General features: G+C 47.1%; 1 protein-coding gene across 5 annotated transcripts in view; it reads left to right on the top strand.

Moving 5' to 3' along the window:
• The window catches only part of SETD5 (SET domain containing 5), a 65,679-nt gene extending 44,556 nt beyond the window's left edge, over positions 1-21,123 (top strand). For 3 of the 5 annotated variants that reach the window (XM_033141429.1, XM_033141427.1, XM_033141430.1), the window contains 10 exons: positions 514-831; positions 2,364-2,606; positions 5,035-5,164; positions 8,384-8,637; positions 12,394-12,450; positions 14,767-15,222; positions 15,731-16,008; positions 17,702-17,835; positions 18,662-18,747; positions 18,858-21,123. In XM_033141429.1, the coding sequence (XP_032997320.1) occupies positions 514-831; positions 2,364-2,606; positions 5,035-5,164; positions 8,384-8,637; positions 12,394-12,450; positions 14,767-15,222; positions 15,731-16,008; positions 17,702-17,835; positions 18,662-18,747; positions 18,858-19,496 (2,595 nt within the window). In that variant the 3' untranslated portion in view covers positions 19,497-21,123. The remainder of the gene's footprint in view (positions 1-513; positions 832-2,363; positions 2,607-5,034; positions 5,165-8,383; positions 8,638-12,393; positions 12,451-14,766; positions 15,223-15,730; positions 16,009-17,701; positions 17,836-18,661; positions 18,748-18,857) is intronic. The other 2 variants (XM_033141431.1, XM_033141428.1) reach the window with 1 other exon arrangement.
• Positions 21,124-21,741: the final 618 nt, after the last annotated feature.

Genomic DNA, 21,741 nt, shown 5'->3' with positions numbered 1-21,741 from the left:
GATGCTCCCCTGACTCTCCCTTTACACTCCAGGAGTTAAACCTTTACAGACATACAGGTGAAACTCGAAAAATTAGAATATCATGGAAAAGTCCATTTATGTAAGCACTTGTTTTCATTAGCTACTGGAGTTTAATATATGAGATAGATTCATGACATGCAAAGCGAGATATGTCAAGCCTTTATTTGTTATAATTGTGATGATTATGGCGTACAGCTGATGAAAACCCCAAAGTTGAAATTGTTAATTTGGGTTTCTCATCAGCTGTACGCCATAACCATCACAATTACAACAAATAAAGGCTTGACATACCTCGCTTTGCATGTCATGAGCCTATCTCATATATTAGTTTCACCTTTTAAGTTGAATTACTGAAAGAAATTAACCTTTCCACGATATTCTAATTTTTCGAGTTTCACCTGTATTTCACCAGGCTGCTCCTGTTTGAGAGCAAATGTGTAGAGGCGTAGGTTCTCAATAATTCCATAGCTTACACTGGGCTTTGCATTGCAGGAAACGGCAGCAGATAAACCAGTCTCTAAAACAGCGCCATCAAAACCAGCTAGGCCACGACCCAAAAGCCGGTTTTCCCGTTATCGTAGTAGTTCTGCACAGCGACTGAGAAGGCAAAAGCAAGCCAGCTCCCAACAGGCTGAGCTCTCTCAAGCAGCTCCAGAGGAGGGAAACGCCGTGAGCACAGTAACGGCGGCGGAAGTCAGCGTGGAGGGTCCAGGAGAAGGGAAGCAGTTGGTGGGTTCTGACCCAGCTGTGGCTCCAGTTGCAGGAACACAGACCAGCCGGGCTGCACTCAAGTATCCCAAAACGAAAAAGGTAAATCAACTGAGGGATGGGCAGGATGTATCTTAGGACCCTGCAATATGCTTATGTTTGGGTAACAAACACAGTGTGTGGCAGGTTTATAAATTACAACAGGAGCTGTACAGAGGCTTCAGTGGTACTATCTGAGTCAAGAAGACAAGTTTTGACAATCCTGATTTTCCAAACCCTCCTCCACTGGTTTCCCAACCCTATCAACATTCTCCAGTGAATTACTATCCATTTTCAAAAGGGTCAAAATAATTTCAGCCTAATGAAAATGGTAAAGAAATGGAGGAAAATGGCTTTTTATGAGATTCCAGTGAGACAGAAATTCTCAAACTGTGTGAGCTCCAGGCAGGTTGACTGTGAAAAGGTTGCAGAACGTTTGAGAATATCTGTGCTTGGACCTGCACTTGTCTTATTTTTTTCCCCTGAGTAATGGAGATGGGAGGCCGTTTTGACCAAGGGGCAGATTTATCGAACAGACAAACAAGTCATTTCCTAGGGCCTGTGATTTTCGTAATAGTGCACTGATTTTGATAATGGTGCCAGAACCAACAAAAAGGTTTATTAAGTGGACTGCTAAGACCTCCAGCAATTTACCAGTGGTCTGCCGCCAAGAAAATAAATAAAGTAAAAATTGAAAACTGCTGCAGTAGAAGCTTAACATTCAGTTAGAACCATTTGAGGAAAAGCAATCAAGCTGAACTTTAATTTTCTGTGGTGTAACCCAGTGTTTTTCAACCACTGTTCCGTGGCACACTAGTGTGCCACGAGATGTTGCCTGGTGTGCCGTGGGAAAAATTGAAAAATTCAAGAGAATTACTTTATATATAGTCAATATAGGCACAGAGTTAATTTTTTTAACATTTTCTAATGGTGGTGTGCCTCATGATTTTTTTCATGAAACAAGTGTGCCTTTGCCCAAAAAAGGTTGAAAAACACTGGTGTAACCCATCTTAAGCCAAGATCTGTTTTTTAGTGGACACTTCTTCAACTCGGTTTTTAATTATAGGTTCAGAACATGATTTCTAGACCTTTAAAATAATGCAAGTGACACTCTTGCAGCCCAACAACGGGGAAGGTTTTGGCACCTTCCAGATCGCAGGGATTTCTTCCAGGAGGAGGTGATTGATGAGAACAGCAGTTCTCATTGTAAGACATTATTAATTACACCAGTGAGACCTTTCCAAAGATGTCATTGCCAGACCACTTGTATATATCTTACGCACCAGATTTAAGAGTGCATTTGAGGCTTTTCATTTGGGGGCAGGGTCATCATGTTGTTGGGCCATAACCCAATGGTAGGGCATATACTCTGCCCCAGGTTTCATCTCTGCTACTTCCAACTTTAATAAAAGAGATGTTTGGTAGAAGGGCTGGGGAAGTTCCCTGCTTGAAACCATGGAGAACCAGGGCCCAGGCAGAGGTAGACAGTTCTGTGCCCACCTATTCCCACTTCTCCCTATTGACTTCTCTTATTTTGTCTTGTCTTTACAAGTTCCTTGCATAGTAAGGCAGGTTTCTGTTATTTCTGCTTTCAGTATCTAGTTACAGAATGGCTGAATGACAAGGCAGAGAAACAGGAGTGCCCCATCGAGTGTCCTTTACGTATCACCACTGACCCGACCGTGCTGGCTACCACCCTCAATATGTTGCCAGGCCTTGTCCACTCCCCACTCATTTGCACCACGCCCAAACACTACATCCGTTTCGGTTCTCCCTTCACCCCAGAAAGGCGAAGGCGGCCAGTTCAGCTGGATGGGAATTACAGCTCATGCAAAAAGGTATGTCTGCTTTTGGTTGTGGTCCGTGCAGTTCGCCCAATATTTCTTTAAAAAAGAAAAAGAAATTTAAATGTCTAACGAACGTGCATGCTTTTCCTTAAAGCACCCCAAAATATGCTTGTCCAGATTTGGTTTACTGAAAATCTTCCTGGAAAAGAAACGTACAACTAAAATGGTTTTAGTTGGTTCTCGTATTTTCAGTGGATGTAGGGAACAGTTTCTCCCTGCTTGCAACACTGCCCCATGACACTTTAAAAATTACAGAAAATGCACGGTCTTCTTCCATAGGCTCACTAGGTTTTCCTAGATGTGAATAGACTATGCACTGCACGTACTGTTAGAAAGACAAGACTGTGGTGTGCTTGAACTCCTATTTAAATACAGGCTCTTGCAGGATTTCTTAAAACGCTTTATTGTATGGGTTTAAAAAACTGCAATCGCTGAAACATCTCTAAGTAGTAATTGATGCACCTTTACTCCTGGCACTAAGATTCTAAATTAGGTGCACTGTACAAATCTTGAATTTTGTGGTTGCCAAGATATTGCTGATTGATATCTCTTGGATAGAGATAACCTGTGATGATTCTTGGTTAGGTGAGCAGAAGGGAAAGTGTGTTTCACACCTGTTTTCTCTCTGTGCCCCAAGCCGTAGCTAGACTAGGGAGACTAGGAAAGTCAAGAGTATCTGTTTCAAGAAGGGCTGTGCATAACCCAGGACTTGGTGTGAGACATTCACCATGATGCACACATTGTGATGCCAGCTATAGATTTTCTGTAGACCTTAGCAAAGTCAAGTTTTCATTTTAATCTTTTACTTTATTTTTCTAGGCTACTAGTTACGTTGTGTGTCTAATGCTTTCTTTAAATGTATTCTGTGCCTTGAGAGGCAATGCCTACTCAGAGTCTGCCCAAAGCAGCTTGTTTTTCATGCCTTACAAAGGCAGGATTAATAGCTGGGTTTCCAGAGGGCTCTGAGCTGCAAAGAACGGCCCATGGACACAGGAATGCCCTGTATGCAGTTTCCTGGGCCTCACGAGCCACCTGGTATAAAACAACAAAACAATCCCACCCACCCACCCACAAAATTGTGCCCACATAACCCCTCAGGCAGATAAGCAGATTGGGAGTCTATTCTGGTTTAGGCTGCTTAAGTCATGAAAGTAGTTTTCATAATACATGGCAGCTTTTTAATAAAGCTAATATTTGGGTATCTTGCTTGTATTTTGGCAAGTTGCCTGTCAAGGGCAAGGTGGAAGGAAGAAAGGGGATAGCCAGCAACAGGGCTATGAGGAAATGGCTTCTGTCTACTGGAATTTGACTTTTCAGTCTTCAGTGGGCTAATGCATTTTCACAACTATCTTGAACATCCACGAGGGCTTTGAAATTTGTGTGGTGAGTCTAGAGCAGCATAGGATGGCCATACTACTGCTCGTCTCTATTTCTTCACCTGCTTTTGTTGAATGTGTATGTTCTATGCCGCAACCATGCCAGAAATGGGCTCCCAACATTTCCTTTTAGACGGGTAAGCATATATCTGCCATATCTTGCTCTGACGCAGCGGGATAAGCCGTATTTAGAATGCGCCTTCTGCTAATTGGGTCCTGAATCTGGCTCATTTCTCCATGTGAATGTCCTGGCCAGCTAACCCCAGTGTGCTTTTGGGCAAAAAAGCAAAGAATTCAATTTTGCTTTCCTAATTTCAGTTTAGAGCATTAATAACGCACAGTAATCCTGTGTGCTTAATTAGAATCGGTAATTTCCAGATCTGGTTTTACCGTGTGCATGTTCAACATATGAGAGTCTTGGACTAAGTAGGAGTGGCAAGCTGTTGTTTTTACGTTTCCATATGCTAAAATAGTGGTACCTCCCTAGTTAAAAAAAAAAAAAAGCTGGATGCTGGCATTCAAATCTTTTCATATAAAGATACTGTTCTAGTTCTCATGGCTGTGGAGATGCATTTGAAAATGGGCTATAATAGGTGAATGGCTCAGAGTTCAGGGGGATGGAACTTTTGGCCTGCACTGGCTCCCTCTCTCTCCTTTAAGGCTCCTAGCTAAGTTGCCCTGCACACAAGCCCCTGCTGCCCTCCCTGCCTTATGCCATTTCCTTCTCCTACTGCACCATCATTTCCCAATTAAAAATATGGGCTCAGCCTAAAACAGTTATATTGAGGGACCTCATGGAAAATCAAGACTAGTTGCATAGAAGCCTCATGTATTTTCAGGGGGGACCCCCAAAACTTGTGAGTTGGGGTACAGGGTGTAAACAGCCCTGCCCATAAAGCGATTGAGGTGAAAACAGATCCTCCCCACCCCCTGGGGTTGGCATTGACCGATAACAGATGGAAATTGCTGAAAGTGGTCTGTTGGGGGGGGGAACACTTTTAAGTGGGAGCCTGTGCATTATTGAGCAAGGTTTGTTTTTGCAGCGTTGGATGAAGCAGGCTCTGGAAGAAGGGATGACTCAGACCTCAGCTGCTTCCCAAGAGAACAGAACTCAGTGTCTATACCAAAGCAACGAGAGCGGTAGCACTTCTGGCATCTGCAAGGAAAACGCAGGTTGGTTGAGAGGCCTCCATGTTTCAGTGGTGCACTGTGGGTGTCGTTTCAGCTTTTCACTGCTTGAAGGGCCAGTTAGAAAGCAAGCAAGCATAATTGCAGTAAATAACTCTACGTAACTCTGGCCTCCATGTACTAACCAGTTTATTTATTCGTTTGTTTACTGCATTTGTATCTCACCTCGTTCTCCAAGGAACTCGGGGTGGTGTACATAGTTATTCCCCTCCTCACTTAGTATTCAGAACAACCCTGTGGGGTAGGTTAGGCTGAGAAGAAGTGACTGGTCCAAGGTCACTCAGTGAGCTAATGAGCAATAATAGGTACAGTGCACATGGAGTTGTGTAGTGTGTTGCTACCTGTTGACACAGGCAGCTTCTTTCTTTCTTTCTTTCTTTCTTTCTTTCTTTCTTTCTTTCTTTCTTTCTTTCTTTCTTTCTTTCTTGTTATTTCCCAGCAACTCGGGAGCTACAGTCTTTGGCCCAGGGTTTGTGATGAACTAGAGCTCAGAAGTGCCACCCTCCTCATTGTATAACATCCTGTCCTTCACAGCTCTTCAGGTCGCTATGGTGGTTAGAGCGTGGTGCTAACACCAAGGTTGTGGGCTCGAACCCCGTATGGGCCACCTGAATATTCCTGCATTGCAGGGGGTTGGACTAGATGAACCTCAGGGTCCCTTCCAGTTCTACAGTTCTGTGACTATGGCACGGGCCTATTGCCATTACGCAGATATCAATCCACCTGTTAGCCTGTTCTTGAGGGAAATGCAAGGGGGAGGAAGCAGGAAAACTGTACAAGCTGCATGAATGATGTTTCTTTTGCTTGGTGACTACTCATTCTGGCATTTCCCTTGGGGAGGGGGGGCAGGGAGGAGAGTAAGAAGGGGGTCCTCCTTTTCCAAGATCAAGAGAGCCCATTCCCCTTTGGGCTTCATCTAGAAACAGAGACCTTATTCCCAGGGAGGAAGTGCACTGCATCAAACCCAGTGCCGCCGCCTTCCTCCGCTTGCAGGGAAAATAACTGGTTAGGCACCTGGCTGCAGAACAGCCACTCTCCAGCACCGGAGCATACATCTGTGAGCAAACCAAAAAGACAAGTTTTAAAAACAGTAACTTTGCATCTGTCTTTGCAGAGGAAGAGGGTGGCGATCTATCCAAGTCAGGGATCAGTTTTCCAAGGACGCGAGACGAGGCCCTAGGCAGTATACAGATAACTCTTTGTTACACAAAGGTTAGAGGCATCTAAAGCAGAAAAAGCACTAGTTCTGGGCAAATTGCAATTTTAAGTGAGAGGTGGTGGTGGTGGTGGGGAAGCATAAAAGGCTCTCTGGTGATCTTTCTAAGAGGCTTCTGTGGGTTGGATTCTTTGAGTTAAAAGTTGTCCAATGGCATTTCTTAGGACCACGGAATCATTTGGCTTTGGAAGGTTTCTTGCAAGTCAGATTAAGTTCTGTCACAGGACGTAACAAAGCGCTGGGAAGGGCAGGCCTATGCAACTCCCTTGTTAATAGGGTGGCGGGAGAGAAGAGAGGTGCCGTCGTGGCTTGAGAAGGAAGGGAAATTGGGGGGGGGGGCTTTGTACAAGATTCTTATGCAAGGGACAGCTGCCATATGCAAGTCAGCATCTTGGCGAAACAACTCAAGAGTGCTTGCAGCAGCTAGTGAAATCAATAGTTGTGGGGTTGGGGATCTGGTTGGGGATCTAATCTACCAACGAAAACTTGGCAAACGACCTCCCACTATCATCCACTTACAACCATCCTGGGGCTGCTGTTAGGCAAAGGTTTGCATTGTGTGTTGAAGGGTAGAGCATAATCTTATCAGTTGTTGGATGGAAACACTGGAGCAGCCCTACTTCCCTTGGAATAATTGGCTCTCACTGGTTAGAAAGCAACTGTGTTTTTTGGCCAACAGGATTGATGTCTGTCGATGGAATATGGGCTAATAGAGGTTCCCTTTGGGATACAGGTGGGAAGCCTGCAGCTCTGAGCCAGATTCCATTTGGCCTGATTCCATTTGTGTGGCAAGGAAGGAAAGAGGATAAGGTATCGGAGAGGAGAGTGGACACCTTGACCTCTGACCCCACCCTCACTTTTGGCTCAGGCTGCACCCCCCACCAATATGTGACTCCAGCAGATTACCCTCCGGGGCATGTGACCCCCAGCAGAAAAAAAGGCTGCCCACCCTGCTTTAGACATTCTACTGATAGTGTGAGGGATAGCATACTGATGAGCAGCTACTTTGCAGCTGGGGGAAGTGTTTTAAGTTATCCAACTGTGTGAGTGGGGGAAAGAAGCCTTGGTCTATTGAGAAAGAGAGATTAGCTTGTGTGTGCAGATGTAAAACACTCCAGCTGAAGGAAAGTGGGGGCTTCAAAGTTCTCTTTTGGTCTTGCCATCAGTAACTGGTCTCTACCCTAGCAGGAGGCTTGCTGCTGCAAGGGTAGTGGAATTTGACAAAATAAAATTAACAAGGACTCGTCAGTGAAGATTGCTTTGGCATCTGAGGATAGAGATAATAGAGCAGAATAGCCCTTTTACTTTGAGGATTGATTTGAAAGCATTGGGGACAGTAAAGAGTGCAGAGAGGGAGGCCCAGATGTTGTCACCAGGAAACTCAATAGAGGGACTTGTGGGCATTACTGCAGGACCTGCTGTGTGTTTCCCGCAAGGATTAGTTCTTGTTCCACCTTGTTTTGAATCGTTGCCAGATTTCCCATTGGCCTAATGAGTGCCTAGCTCAGGAAGACTGCAGGTAAACTAAAGAAGGCTTCACAAGGAAGTGAGGCGGCTGAGTGGCAGAGGCTTGGGTTATCACTTTCTGGGCCACAACCCTGTCTTTTGGCAAGGTACCGGTACATACTGCTGTGTTGGTGGAGATATATGGAGGTGATGTAGAGAGGCTTAGACTTTGGACAACCTAGACCTTTAACAGGTGTTTTTATTTGCTTGTTGATCACTTTTGGTTTGGACCCTTTTTTTTTCATCTCTGCAAGTTCCCTTGAGCCCTGAAATTGTTCCCCTTTCTTACCTCCCCCTGTTCTGATCGTGCTCCTCTTTAGAGAAAAGATGGGTTCTTTTTTATAGCGAGAGAGCTGAAGAGTTGTTAGTATGGCAAGAACCAGTCAAAAATTTAAAGATTCATGTAGGGGGAGTAGATGATGAGCGTAGATTGGGGTTTTGTAATGGTAGAGTCACTACCTGGATTCTGTGTTGCATTTCAGATTTCCTGAGCCCCCTGAAGAAGTGGAAATCTCGCTATCTAATGGAGCAGAGTGTTACCAAGTTATTGAGGCCGCTTTCTCCAGTCACTCCCCCACTTCCCGACCCCTCGGTTCCAGATGCGCTGAGCCCACACCTCACCACGTCTTCCTCATCTATGCCAGGAGAGGAGGAATGTCGAAGTAGCTGCGGTGTGATCTTCTCACCAATTCCCTCCTTGGCTGCTAGTCGTTGTAATACTCCACTACAGTTTGAGGTAAGTTGGGGGGCAGGATGGCAGCTTTCCCTGCAGACCTAGAATGTATACATCAAAGCTCTTTGGAAAGACACAGGTGGACCTAAGAAATGAGCAGGTAGATTTTTAAAAAGAATCCTGTGTATTCTGAGAATCTGGCACCCACAGATTATAAATTCCCTGTTCTCCTTTATTGTTATGCACAGTAGATGGATACTAGAGTGTGCAAAGGGTTACAGGTTACCAGAAACACTACTCCCTGCCCCCCTGATTCACTTAATCTCAGCTTCCCCACCCCAGTAGCATCCAAAGATGCTGTCAACTTCTGGGCTGCTGCTCTCCTGCATTCACCTCTTAGCAAACCCTAAGCTTTGGAGAACATTAGCTGTATTGCATCCTAAGAATTCCCCATCTGCATGATGTGTTTCCTGTTCTTCTTAAGAGTCATTTGCTTCCCCCTTTCAAAACTTCTGTATGTAGTGCAATGCAGGTGTGAGTTGCGCAGGTAGCCTCAGTTTTGCAGTTTCCCGCAAGACAAGCACATGCCAGTGCTTTCATTCTAAAGCATCCTGTTTTCTTTTTATTGTTTCCCATATTTGTGCTTGGATCTTCCCATTTTTCAATATTGGGCCACAAAACTCTTTAGGTCTGCTGCTGCCCCTTAGCAAAACTCCCTGGAAATGTTTATTCTTATGAAAGTTGAGATGACCACAATTAGGGATTCTGGACTCTCCATCTTCTGTTACTCAACTTTTTGCATAATTGTATGGGCTTTGAGTCTGGGCTGTGCATTTCTGTACACATAGGAAAACGATATTCCACCAAGACAACCCAGACTGTATCAATGAAATCCAGATTCTGCAGCTTCTAAAATGGTGCAAACCAGAAGCCTTTGCATGATTTCTCATACTTTGCAGAATTCTATTTCTGTTTACTTTTTATTTAATGAAATGTATGTACCGCTTAATTGTAACATAACCTCTAAGTGGTTTACAAGGAGGATTTATTCTGCTGACTGGGATGGCAACTTAAGCCGCTTTAAATCCTGCTCACCATCAGCCCTGACAACTAAGATTCCATCAGGCATTGTCCACATATTCTCAAGTGTAGCTTCGCAACCATAGTTGCTCATTTTAAAAGAAAAGAAAAGGAAAAACAAGATTCTTAAGCTCAATTCTATGGCTGGTGTCCTGTGGCTTTTCTATACTTCAATATAATTGCAGCATTTCCACTGCCGCAATTATGGCCCTGCTGCTTGAGCGCAAGTGGGTTGGTCATTGTACAGTGCCTGATCATTAATTTTGCTTACTATCCAAATGGCAAGATCCCCAATCACTTTCCCAGTGCCTTTGGATTCAGGTCTCGTGGGCTCTTGCATGGTTAGGCCACTTCCAGTTCTGCACGGAAACGGAGACAGGACCCGTTGGGCTAGGGGAAATGCAGAATTGTGGTGTTGCCGGAAGCCACAGAAACTTGAGCGGCCTTAGCTGCACCAGTCTTAGTGAGACAGTGGCATGGGATGTCACTAGGACGTTGTCACTGAGAGCTAGCATGGTGTAGTAGTTAAGAGTGGTGGAATCGTAATCTGGTGAACCGGGTTTGCGCCCCCGCTCCTCCACATGCAGCTGCTGGGTGACCTTGGGTTAGTCACACTTCTCTGAAGTCTCTCAGCCTCACTAACCTCACAGAGTGTTTGTTGTGGGGAAGGAAGGGAAAGGAGATTGTTAGCCACTTTGAGACTCCTTAGGGTAGTGATAAAGTGGGATATCAAATCCAAACTCTTCTTCTTGTATCTTGAGACTGGATGTTGGTCCCAATTTGCGCTCCTGATTTGAAGCGGCACTTAAGGAGTGTTGGTCATAGCAAACTTCAGTCAGACTTCAAAGGTTTCTGCCCCGTGTAAGAAAGCGAGCGGCTTCTGCTGCTGTATGACTGAGTTTCCTGCCCACCTGCCCCTCTTTCTGTGTGTTGTAGGGAAGGAGCCTTGCAATGCGTTAAAGTTTCTACCACCCATTCTCCTCAGTTCCCCTGTGTCGAGGCTTCCCCTTTTCACACCATTCCACTCATTCATGACACATTTATGTTTCCTTTAAATTATTTCCTGCTGCATTTCTGCCCAATCCATAATTTTCTTTTTAAAAAAGGAAGAAGCAAGTTAAATAATATCAGTTTATTGTTAAACAGCAGATAGAAATAGTTCAAAGCACTTTGAGCAGCCATCAAGTTGAGCCTACCTCCTAGAAAATCAACGGTGAAGCTATAAAAAGTTACAAAAAAAACCCTCAACCACACAAAAACAAACACAATAAAAAAATAGCCCAAAGCACCGAGGGCCTTCTGGAGGTTTCCTCACTGTGAGAAGTGAAGCTACAGGGAACCAGGCAGAGGGCCTTCTCAGTAGTGGCGCCTGCCCTGTGGAACACCCTCCCATCAGATGTCTAGGAAATAAGCAACTATCTTACTTTTAAAAGACATCTGAAGGCAGCCCTGTTTAGGGAAGTTTTTAATGTTTAATGCTGTGTTGTGTTTTTAACATTCGCTTGGGAGCTGCCCAGAGTGGCTGGGGAAACCTAGCCAGATGGGTGGGGCATAAATTATTTATTTATTTATTTATTTATTTTCCCAAGCTTGGGGATTCAGCTGTTGTTGGACTGCAACTCCCAACATCCCTAGCTAGCAGGACCAATGGTCAGGGATGATGGGAACTATAGTCCAAAAACAGCTGGAGACCCAAGTTTGGGAACCCCTGCTCAAGAACATACTTCACTGTGCTTATGTTGTTTAGAGTTAAACCAGTCTTCCTCAATTCCATGTGCTCTCGATGTTTGAACTACATACCCCATCAGCCTAGGAGTTGCAGTCCAAAGCATTTGAGGAGCCCCAAGGTGGGGAAGGGTAGTTTAGATAAAAGTAGCTGTTGTGGGTCTGTGTCTCATGGGCTTCTGCGCTTAGGGATCTGAAGCTGTCTTACCTTGGAAGTGTTCTGCCATGTGTCGCTGCTCTTTTTGCCCCAGCCAAATGTGGCACTAGCAGCTCTCAAGTGGCTGCCTGACAGAGACATGCTACATCTGGGGTAGAGCCACTGGCCAGCATAACCCAGCAGATTCTGAGGGGGCGGGTCTCCTCCTGCAGCTCATGCTTTCCAGCACTGCATGCCTCAGGAAGGACCCTAGGTTTACGGAAGAGGAGAGAGATGCTTTCATGCAACGTTGCAGTTCCAGGTATGGAGGCATCTCCCATGCTTCATGCCCACCTTCCCTCAAGGAGCTAGTACCATAATTTCATATCCACTGTAGCAGACGCTATCTCAAGGAGCAGCCAGCTGAGCATTTTCTACATAATGCCTTCACCTTTTAGTCCAGTCTGAAAGCAAGGCATTGTGGGTAGAGAGTGATACGCCAGCTCTCATCCAAGTGATGGGGTTCGCGAGGTGTTACTGGTTGGCCAGGCATCCTCGGAACACAAGCCAATGGAATGATCTCCGGTTTCTGTGCTGTCCTTTCATCGGGATACTAAAGTTGTAGCATGAGACACAGTAACTCCATCCTGTTTCCCCCCCCCCCACTCTAAAATCCATGTAATGTGTTCACTTCCCCCTTAAGTGATGAGGCCACCCCCTTGATAGTCTCTTATCCTGCCCCCCACCCCCCACCCCATCCCCTGCAAATAGTTGTGGCTAACCTCTATGCTTGTTTCTTTTCTTTTTTTTTAACTTCATTTTATTTTGCTTCTTGACTTGTAAAATTAGATGAATAACAAGATGCTTTTCCCTCCTAGAACGTATCCTCCCCTGAGAGTTCCCCTGCGCATAGGCCCGAGTCCCTGTCGCCCGAGGTAGTTATCACACCATCTCAATTGGAGGCGGAGAGGGTGTGTAGTTTGTGTGGTGAGCGTGTGTGTGTGTGTACACTTGGAGGGAGGAGGGGTAGGGGAAGCAGTGGGTGGGGAAGAAGGGGCTAGCCAAGTCAGATTCCTTTGTTGTTGAAGTTGAGCATTGAGTGGTGAACGAAGGGAAAATGCCAACCACTTGCCAGTTAATTCTTCTGAAGTAGCATTTCCTGGGGAGTGGGGGAGAGAGAGAGAGAAGGGAAGGGAAGGGAAGGGAAGGGAGAGGAGAAAATGAATCAGACTCTTTTAATTTTTGGTGGCTGGCCCTGGGCCTTGCAACCACAGTGCTGTATGTTTTATTGAACCCATCTTCTTAATCCATTGCAGCATAGACAGTCCTGCTCCTACTCTGTCCCAAAAGTCCACATTCTTCAAGATACAAGCTCTGCGGTCAGATTCAATTGTGCAACTCGATAAGCATAATGCAGAGTTAATTGTTTTGTCTGGTGGAGTTTGGAGTCTGAGGCCAGGGAGTGATATGGCTCCTAAGAGGGCAAGGATGGCTATTTGGTTGTACAGAGCTAGAGATAATTTTCTGGCAGGATTTATTCTGTTTTTGTTTTTAGGCCATGATTGTTTTATAACAAACTATTTTAATGCAAAATGCATGAGTAGCGGAACATAGAGCCCAAGAGGAGAAGGGAGGAACAGGTTCTGGAAGAGGACTAGAAACTTAAGTCTAGCTTCCCAGAAATCTAGTTAAAACAGTGTGCCAGGTGCCACAGTCAGTCTGGAACTGCAAAAGGCCAACAGCCCTCAACCTGAATGTCTCAAACGAGTACCAAACTGGGGAGTTGCTCACTGACGGCTGCCCTCCTGGATAGCCAAAAAGTGCCTGGACTTTCCAAAGTATTAGACACAGCATGATGAGAACTCCCATTTGGCACACTGGTAACGTGAAGTTTTACTGGGCCAATAAGGTACCAGTCTGGTTGCATCCCTCCAGTCTGTCCTTCTCCATCGTGAAGAGTAAAATGGATTGAAGGCTGCAGCTCATGGGATTCCAGCAGAGGCATGCCTTTCATGTATTTGTACTTCCTCCATGCACATCTTGTCTGATGTATGTATTTGCACCCACACAGCATTTTGTGCATTACAGTACACACAAGCATGCACACCTTTCCTTGCCTAGAGATTGATCTTTGTGAAGGAAAGGGGTGTGACACAGCTCTTAGGTTTGCCTGCTTTCACTCCAAGGCAGGGGAACAACAGAGCTTTGTTTTGTAACCCTCCCACCTCCAGCCTATCAAACGGAGAAGCAGCACTTTGTGGAGTGGGGTCATACCCCCTTTCAGTTTAGTTGGTCAGCCTGCAAGCATGATGTTGGGATGCTGTATATAAACACCATCATGCCAAAAATTCAAGATAACAGCAAAAGGGATAGAAGCTAATAATGGACATATCTGCAAAGCTTGAGGTAGGAAGTGCGCAGTCAACAGTTTTGTTGCAGAGCAGGAATGAGCTATGCAGTATGGTTTATGTTTGTTGGTCTTACTTTGATCAGAGTACCGAGGCTTTTGTAAATCATTGACAGCTCGGACAGGGATGGGAGTTATTGGGGCAGAGGAAAGTTTGGGAGCAGTGCAGGATGCCAAAGGTTCATCCCCATTGAATGGGCAGCTGCTCTCCCAATTGCTTTTTAATATAGCCACCACCCACATTTTTTTAAGGGCCTTGTAATAATTGGAAACCTGTTAACCCAGGATTCTGCCCGTGGCTTGCATGCCATCCTGCGAAGCTTAGTTTCTGTCATGTGTGCTTGTCAGTTCTCTTCTTAAAGAGATTTCTGAATGCCGTGAAGCGTGCTTGCGAAGCGTGCTTGTGACTAGCTTTACAACAAAGAGGTTGGTGGATAAGAGTACCTGGTGTGTGGTGCCTTGAAGTTTTCCTTGATTCTTCACCTTTTATTGAAATGGTTGTGACGTTATATGTTAAATAGCGACCTTGAAAACACACCGAGGCTCATTTGAGCCACCAACATCTCCATCCACGAGGGGGAGGGACCCTGCAAATTTAATTTGCCTCCAGAAATTCTGCAGAGGAAGAGAGCGACTATGCAGCTAGGGGGGAGAAAAAACCCAGGCAGAGCGGAGAGCAAAAGACTGGGAACAAAGAGTGAGAAAGCCGTATATGTGCTGTCCATGGGAAAGGGGGTCTTTCCTGAATTAAAAGTGTTTTTTCTCTTGTCTGCCCCTTTTACCTGCTTCTCCACTCCATCCTCTCCCTCACCCGCCCCCACACCCCCTTTGTTGGTCATTCCAGCTCTGCCTCAGGACGGACCTTGACCTACAGAAGGCAGGATTCCTGGATGCCAGCACTAACAGCTGTCCAGAGAAACCCTCCTTGCTCACTCCGGGGCATTCTGACCTGGCATCCCAGCCCTTGGAGACCAGCTTCCCAGGAAAGAGTGGAGAAGCCCAGGCGCTGCTACGAAGTTCCGACCAGGCTTTTCGGACAGAGTTTAACTTGATGTATGCCTTCTCCCCTTTGAATGCCATGCCTCGGGCAGACGGATTGTTACGAGAGACTCCGCAGATGGCCGACGGGAAGCTTCTGAATCCAGACAGGGGCTGCTGCAGTTCCCCTGCGGAGGGATACTTTGGCAGGCACGAGCAGGCGCTTCTGAAAGAAGCTGCGCACGGACCCTTGCCCCCCTGTGGCGAGAAAACCTGCGAAGGTGTTAAATCCACACCCCAGAACCCTCCGCAGAGGAAAAAGGCAAGTATCCGACATGAGTAACATGAGCACAGTCACTCCAGGGGAAAAGGAAAGCCTGCCCAGTGTGTGTGTGTGCGTGCTGGTAAATCATACAAAAGGAGGCAGCCTGGAGCCTGCTGAGAGACATGCAGACTCTCCATTACTTGGTAGGGTGAGCAGCTGAGGTATCTTTCTTTGGTGAGAACAGGATGAAAGCAGACATCACGTTCCCTGGAGGGCTCATAGAAGTCCATGCAACAGGGTGCGGAGTCTGTTCTTAGAGGGTTGTTCTTATCTCTGCTTTGTGTTGTGCTCGAGTCTGTGTGACCCCGGAGGTCTGGTTTTAAGTTTCCTGCTGACCATAGGCTGGAGAACAACTTCCTTGCACCAGCACAAAGCCCATGTAGCCCACAGGGCATTGCAGCAGGTGCCATTTAAGCGCATGTGCACACACACACACACACACACACACACACAGTGTCAAGTCACATCACCTGCCTGAAGCTGATGATAGCCTTTTCTCTCCTAGGTATCCCTTCTGGAGTACCGCAAACGAAAGCAAGAAGCCAAGGAGGGAGGGGATTCCTCTCGATGCACAGGGACACCTACCCGGCTGAGTGTCAGCTGCTCTGGGGCAGATGTGGATGCTGCTGGCCTCGTGCAGGGCTCAGGGGCCCACACCCTGTCTTCTCCGCAGCATGGCTTCTCCCCCTCTCATTCTTCTTTGTCTCACCTGGAGGAAGTCAGCCCACCAGAACCAAGGGGGACCACGCACAGCAAATCCCAGGACAGCATCAGCAGTAGATGGTGAGTCTCAGGAAGCAAACCATGGTTTCAAGGAGTTCCTCCCTGACAAGATGAGAAGAGATAAAAATGTTTATGCCTTGTGCCGTGTCTTGCCTCACTTTGGTCTTAAAAGGCAGGATGATAACCTCGGTAGCGAACTTTGAGCACAGAGAGAGCTGTGGGCTATAGTCCGCAAAGAGCCACCCTGCTGGATTCGACCAAAGGCCTGTCCAGCATTGTTTCCAGCAATGGCCTGCCAGGTAATTTCAGGAAACTTACAAGGAGATCAGAAATTAACAGCCTTTTTTCTCTTACTCGTCCGAAGCATCTGGTATTCAGAGTCCAGTTGCCTCTGAACGCAGAGGTTCTGTTAAGTTATCATAGCTAATTGTCATTATTCTGCTGCCAGTGAACTTGCAGAATTTGGCTTCCCAAATTTTTGTTTTTACCTTGCCACATATTGATACTGCTTCTATAAGCAAGTTGCTGCACTAGTAGTATCTGAGTTCAGTGGTTCCAAAGACTGTGGTCTTTGTTAGATCTGGAGCGTTACATGTGCTCGGGAGTTCCAACTTTTCTGCCCTTCGCAACTAGCAGGCAGTGGTGGGGCAGAGCTGTTTCAGAGTGGGGGGGGGGCGGAGTTAGAGTCCTGTACACTCAAGCTTCCTAGTTTCCTCCTGAGGACCTTCCTCTACCTTTGCACACAGATAGCTGACCTTTTCTGCCGCATCAGCTGTACACTGGGGACAGGCAGTGACTTCGAATCACAAGCCATATTTACACAAGAGCCTCCACAGATTTGCTGTGCTTTGCAATATTGGCACACAGTTTTCATTTTAAAAGAAATGAAGCTTCCATCTCAGTTGCCAAGGAACTGCCTTTGCAATCAAAACAGATGGGCTCCTCCTCCTTGCAACTGCCTTCTGAAGGAGGCTGGGCACCATTGTTCCGATTTTACTTACAGTAAAAAGTTGAGAGTTGAATAACCTACGCAGAGCCACTTCAGCGAGTCCAGTTCTCACTAAAAATGGTCCTAAGCAGAGAAAATCCATACCAGCTGTGTAAGAAATGAGCATTTTAACATTTCAAATTACCCTGGTGAGCAGAGAATGGTGAAACAGAGCTTTGTTTTCTGCATTACAACTTCATTTGTGTATTGATTGGAGACCTCTCTTTGTACAATCCTAAAGCACAAAGAAAAATTTCGGGCTGTATTTTTACTGCCCCAGAGCAAACCACCCTAATATACACTGCAGCTGTGGCAGCATTCCAGTAGTGGTTGGGTTGCTTGTACAATATCCTGTGTATGCCTCGGACTCTTTTCCCAGGGTAACTGCCTTCTGTTTCCCCCAACAAAACCATAGAAATAGGCTGCAGTGTTACCATTTGATTAAAATGGTTATTTGTCTCTAATGAATATTTTCTAGCCTTCATTGTGAGGCAAGGTCCACTCTGCCCTAGAAGTAAACAGCACTTGCCTCAACAACTAAGGGGCACAAGCCTTAAGCTGCAGATTGCACATAATGTAGAAATACGCATGAACAAGACCCCTGCAGACCGCAGGGGAACTTTTCAATATAATAAACTACAGTTGTTGTTTGTTGTTTAAAAAACCCAGCAAAATATTGTCACAAGATGCTTGAAATTGTTTAGACCTCTTGAAAGGTCCAGAGGTGTCATTCCCATTCTCACTCTTTTGTGTCCTGCTATATAGGATGGTTCCCACCTCAGTGGAGCGGCTGCGAGAAGGCCGTGGGATTCTGGAGAAGGTTTTACGTAGCAGCGCTAAGCTGTGTCAGAGAGGAGAGCCCTCGCCCACTCGGGAGAGCCTAGGGGAGAGAGAAGCAGGTAAACAGGAATGCACCGGGGGGAGGGGAGGAGCTGCCTTTGGAGCTCGAGCAGGTGGGGCTGAATCTACAGGCAGGGCTCTGTTCTTGTGGAATGATGGAGTCCAAGACCGTCTGTGGCTTACGGGATTTCTGCTCCACGTGGCACAGGCTTGGGGGTGCAGATATAAGTCTCTCTACTCTCTCTCTACTGATTGACTTACACAAGTGTTTACAATTTTACAGTGAGGTATTCAAGAAGACGCTAGGCGGGCATAGAATTGAAGAGTTGAAAGAGACCCCAAGGGTCTTCTAGTCCAAGCTCCTGCAATGCAGGAATCTCAGCTGAAGCATCCATGACAGGTGGCCACCCAACCTCTGCTTAAAAGCCCTTTAGAAATTTGAAGGTGGCTATCATATCTCCTCTCAGTCTCCTCTTTAGGCTTGGTTTCCAGACCCTTGATCATCTTGGTTGCCTTCCTCTGCACACATTCCAGTTTATCACTATCCTTCTTAAATTGGGGCACCCAGAACTGAACACAGTACTCCAGGTGTGGTCTGACCAAGGAAGAAGAGAGGAAAGGGGATTGACTAGATAAGGCCATGATTCTGTGAAAGAGAGTCTTTCTCTTCCCCCCCCCCCCCACCTTCAGTGTTGCTCCTCTAGCTATTGAGGTTTTATTAGTTTTATTCTAATCCTTGCCTACATTTCAGTTTTTCTAGAGCTGGGGCTCTTCAGGGGGTCTCTTTCTCACCTGTCCCTGCTACAGGGGCTCATCTGTAGCTGGTTCCTCCTAATCCAGCAACCTGTATTTCTGCTGCTAGACCCTCTCTGCTCTGCCTTCCAGATGCTGCGGAAGGAGATTCGACAGACCCCCTCAACCCTTCCCTCAAGGGACCAGCCGTTTATAGTCCTTCACGTTACAGCTACCAGGTACGAGTTGGCTCTCGGGGGCGCAGGCCAGCCTTTCTTGCCAGGGTTGCTGAGCTGCAGAGCTGGATGCTAAATGGCGGTTTTGTGATGCCTGCTTCTTTCCCTTGCAGCTCTTGCAGTCGGACAGCCCGCGGGCGGAGTCGCAGACCATCCTCCAGAGCGCCTCCCCATACCGAGGACACCCCGTGCCATCCCCCGGCTACAGCTACAGGTCTCAGTCCCAGAGAGCAGGGCACCTTCCGCCCCTTGGCTCCTCAGAACCCTCCCTTTCCTCTGCCCCCTTGGTCGCCACAGACTCCTCGGCTCTGTTTGCAGGGAACTCTGGGTATTATAGCAGCCAGCAGCCGTCTGGCAGTGGCGTCTTGAAGAAGAGCTGCCCCATAGCCACTGCTCCCAGCCCTGCCCAAACGGCAGCAGGCGCAGACTGTTTGCCCCCCTCTGAAACAGGGTCTCATCCATGCGTGGGAACCGCCGGCTGCCCTTCCTCCTCCTCCTCCTCCTCCTCCACCACCACCACCACTTCCTCGTCGTCTTCTTCCTCGTCAACATCCAGGCCCTCGCAGTCAGACTTGCGGACTATCAACCCTCCCGCCTCTGGGCAGCCTGCTCTGTACCAGAGCTCCAGAGCCGCAGCACTTTCCAGCTCGCAGCAGCACTACTCTCACCGAGGGGGAGGAGGCAGCATCAATCAATACAGACTGCAGCAGCTTGCAGGGTCAGGCGTAAAGACTCAGACCGGCCTTTCTTAGGGCAGGACAGACTAGAGCCCACCGTTCCTTTTGGCAGTGGCTCATGGGGGAGCCAAGCCGGGACAGCAAAGGGCCCAGAGGCTGGGGCTCTGGGGTGTCCCGGGCAAGAGAGAGCACTGCCGGCCACCCCCTGGCTTTGGAAGGAGGAGAAGGCAGTGGAGGCGGCAGAACTGGCAGAAAAGCATCTCCCTGGTGTCCGGGTACGTTGTAGAAAGCAAACGGTGCTGAGTGGCATGGCCTCTGTCTCCTACCTGTGCCCTTAGCTGTAGTCACCTGGGCAGGTAGGGAAGCTTGAATATGAAACCAGTGCAAATCAGAAAAAATAAATAAATAGGGGATATGGGGTTATGTGGGGGGAGGGGGGCGTTAATCTAAATCCCAAAGTGCTCTCTGCAAGGTTGGGTTCCCAGAGTATTCTGGTCGGGGAGGGTTGGGGGCTTAGTCCATTCTGATCATTCCAGTTGCAAATAAAGAGCATTTGTGGGAGAGAAGCAAGAGCCGTGGGGTGGGACTGGTAGCAGTGTGAGTGAGTGAGTGTGTGTGTGTGTGTGTGTGTGTGAAGGGGGGGCAGGGTGTGCATGCAGGCATTGCTGCAAAAAGTCACTCTAGTAAGTCCATACAATGCCTCTGAAGTTGGCATCTCGCTGCCAGTGAGGGGGTGGCCTAGGGGTGTGGTCAGTTCGTTCCATGAGGCCAGTGCTATGGCAGTGGGAATCTGGACGGTGGCTTGCTTTAGGCGCCTGCCCTAAGTCTAGGTGGGGTGATGAGCGAGGTGCCCAGTCTGGTGGCACTGCTGCTGCTGTGGTCAAGAGTATCATGGAGTGCATGAGAAAACACGCCTGCTACCTCCCCCTGAGGCCCAAGAGCAACAACAACAGGCCTGCCAAATGCTCTGTCAAATTCCATACAGTTGCCAGCTTTTCTCACTTGTTTACCTGTCAAGCGTGCGTTTTTATTTATCTAATTTTATATTCAGTTATAACCATAGTAGGTTAGCAAAAATATCAGGCAGGTCTAACGCCGGTGCTGCCACGGGCCTTCTCATTTCCTCTCGGACAAGATATTGCTGTGAGCATGTCTTCCCTCATTTCTCAGATGCACAGTCTTTTCCCCCCTCCCATTTCTTTCTTTTTTAAAAAATAATAATAATAATAATTAGGACTGTTACAAGTTTCTCTAATCCACAACTGAAATCAGGTGTTCATTCGACTTAGAGGAAACTTTAAAAATTGATCAGAGCAGAGCAGAAGAAATAAACGAACCCTTTCCTTCAAAAGTGTCTGGCTGTTAGCGTGTTGGGGATAGAACTTGTCACCCACAAGACAAGTCCTATATACTGTATAAAAAAGGGTGTCAGCTTCACTGGGCTTTGCAGCCTCCCTTTCTGACATGCTGAGCATGCCGCGTGGGGGTGAGCATTGCAAGCGATGATTCTGGAGATCAGCAGGCAAAAGGCGATGCGCCTGTTCTATGTGCAGTCGCTGGGAAGGAGCCACCAGGAAGTTTGGGGGGCAGGCGGGCGAGCTGTAGCGCTGCCCTCAAGTGGAGTTGTACACTGTGCTGTAACATTTGAACTTTCACAAGAGATGTAATAATTTTGATAATAAAATACTTAACTTGAAAACCAGCCTGTTATGCTCTCTCACTGGGTTTTTGGGCGATGAAGTGTGGTTTGTATGCGCAAAATCCAGGTGAAGCCGAAGAAGAGTTTGGATTTGATATCCCGCTTTATCACTACCCGAAGGAGTCTCAAAGCGGCTAACATTCTCCTTTCCCTTCCTCCCCCACAACAAACACTCTGTGAGGTGAGTGGGGCTGAGAGACTTCAGAGAAGTGTGACTAGCCCAAGGTCACCCAGCAGCTGCATGTGGAGGAGCGGAGACGCGAACCCGGTTCACCAGATTACGAGTCTACCGCTCTTAACCACTACACCACACTGGCTCTCCACCACACTCGAAATGCTTTACAGCCGAAAGGACAGGGTGCCTTGTTGCACACAGACCAAGATTTCAGCCCTCCTTTCAACATACAGCCCTCAAGATCTGGAGATCGTTCAGGGAAAGAGAACCCCCAAAGTTAAGGGGCAGTTGCTGAGAGTGCCCCTTTTCTCATCCTTGTGGACCTGGTTTGCTGCTGTACATGGTATTCCTTATCTATCTTAAATGATGAGTAAAAGCAGGCTCTTAGGTTTGGTAGGACCGGGACCTTAAACAGAGATTGGAAGGCAATCTGGAGCTATTTCTGG

The sequence above is a fragment of the Lacerta agilis genome, chromosome 2 (assembly GCF_009819535.1).
Source record: "Lacerta agilis isolate rLacAgi1 chromosome 2, rLacAgi1.pri, whole genome shotgun sequence".
Taxonomy (NCBI): Eukaryota; Metazoa; Chordata; class Lepidosauria; order Squamata; family Lacertidae; genus Lacerta; species Lacerta agilis.
Note: the sequence above shows the minus strand (reverse complement) of the source record. Positions and strands in the feature narration are given on the sequence as shown.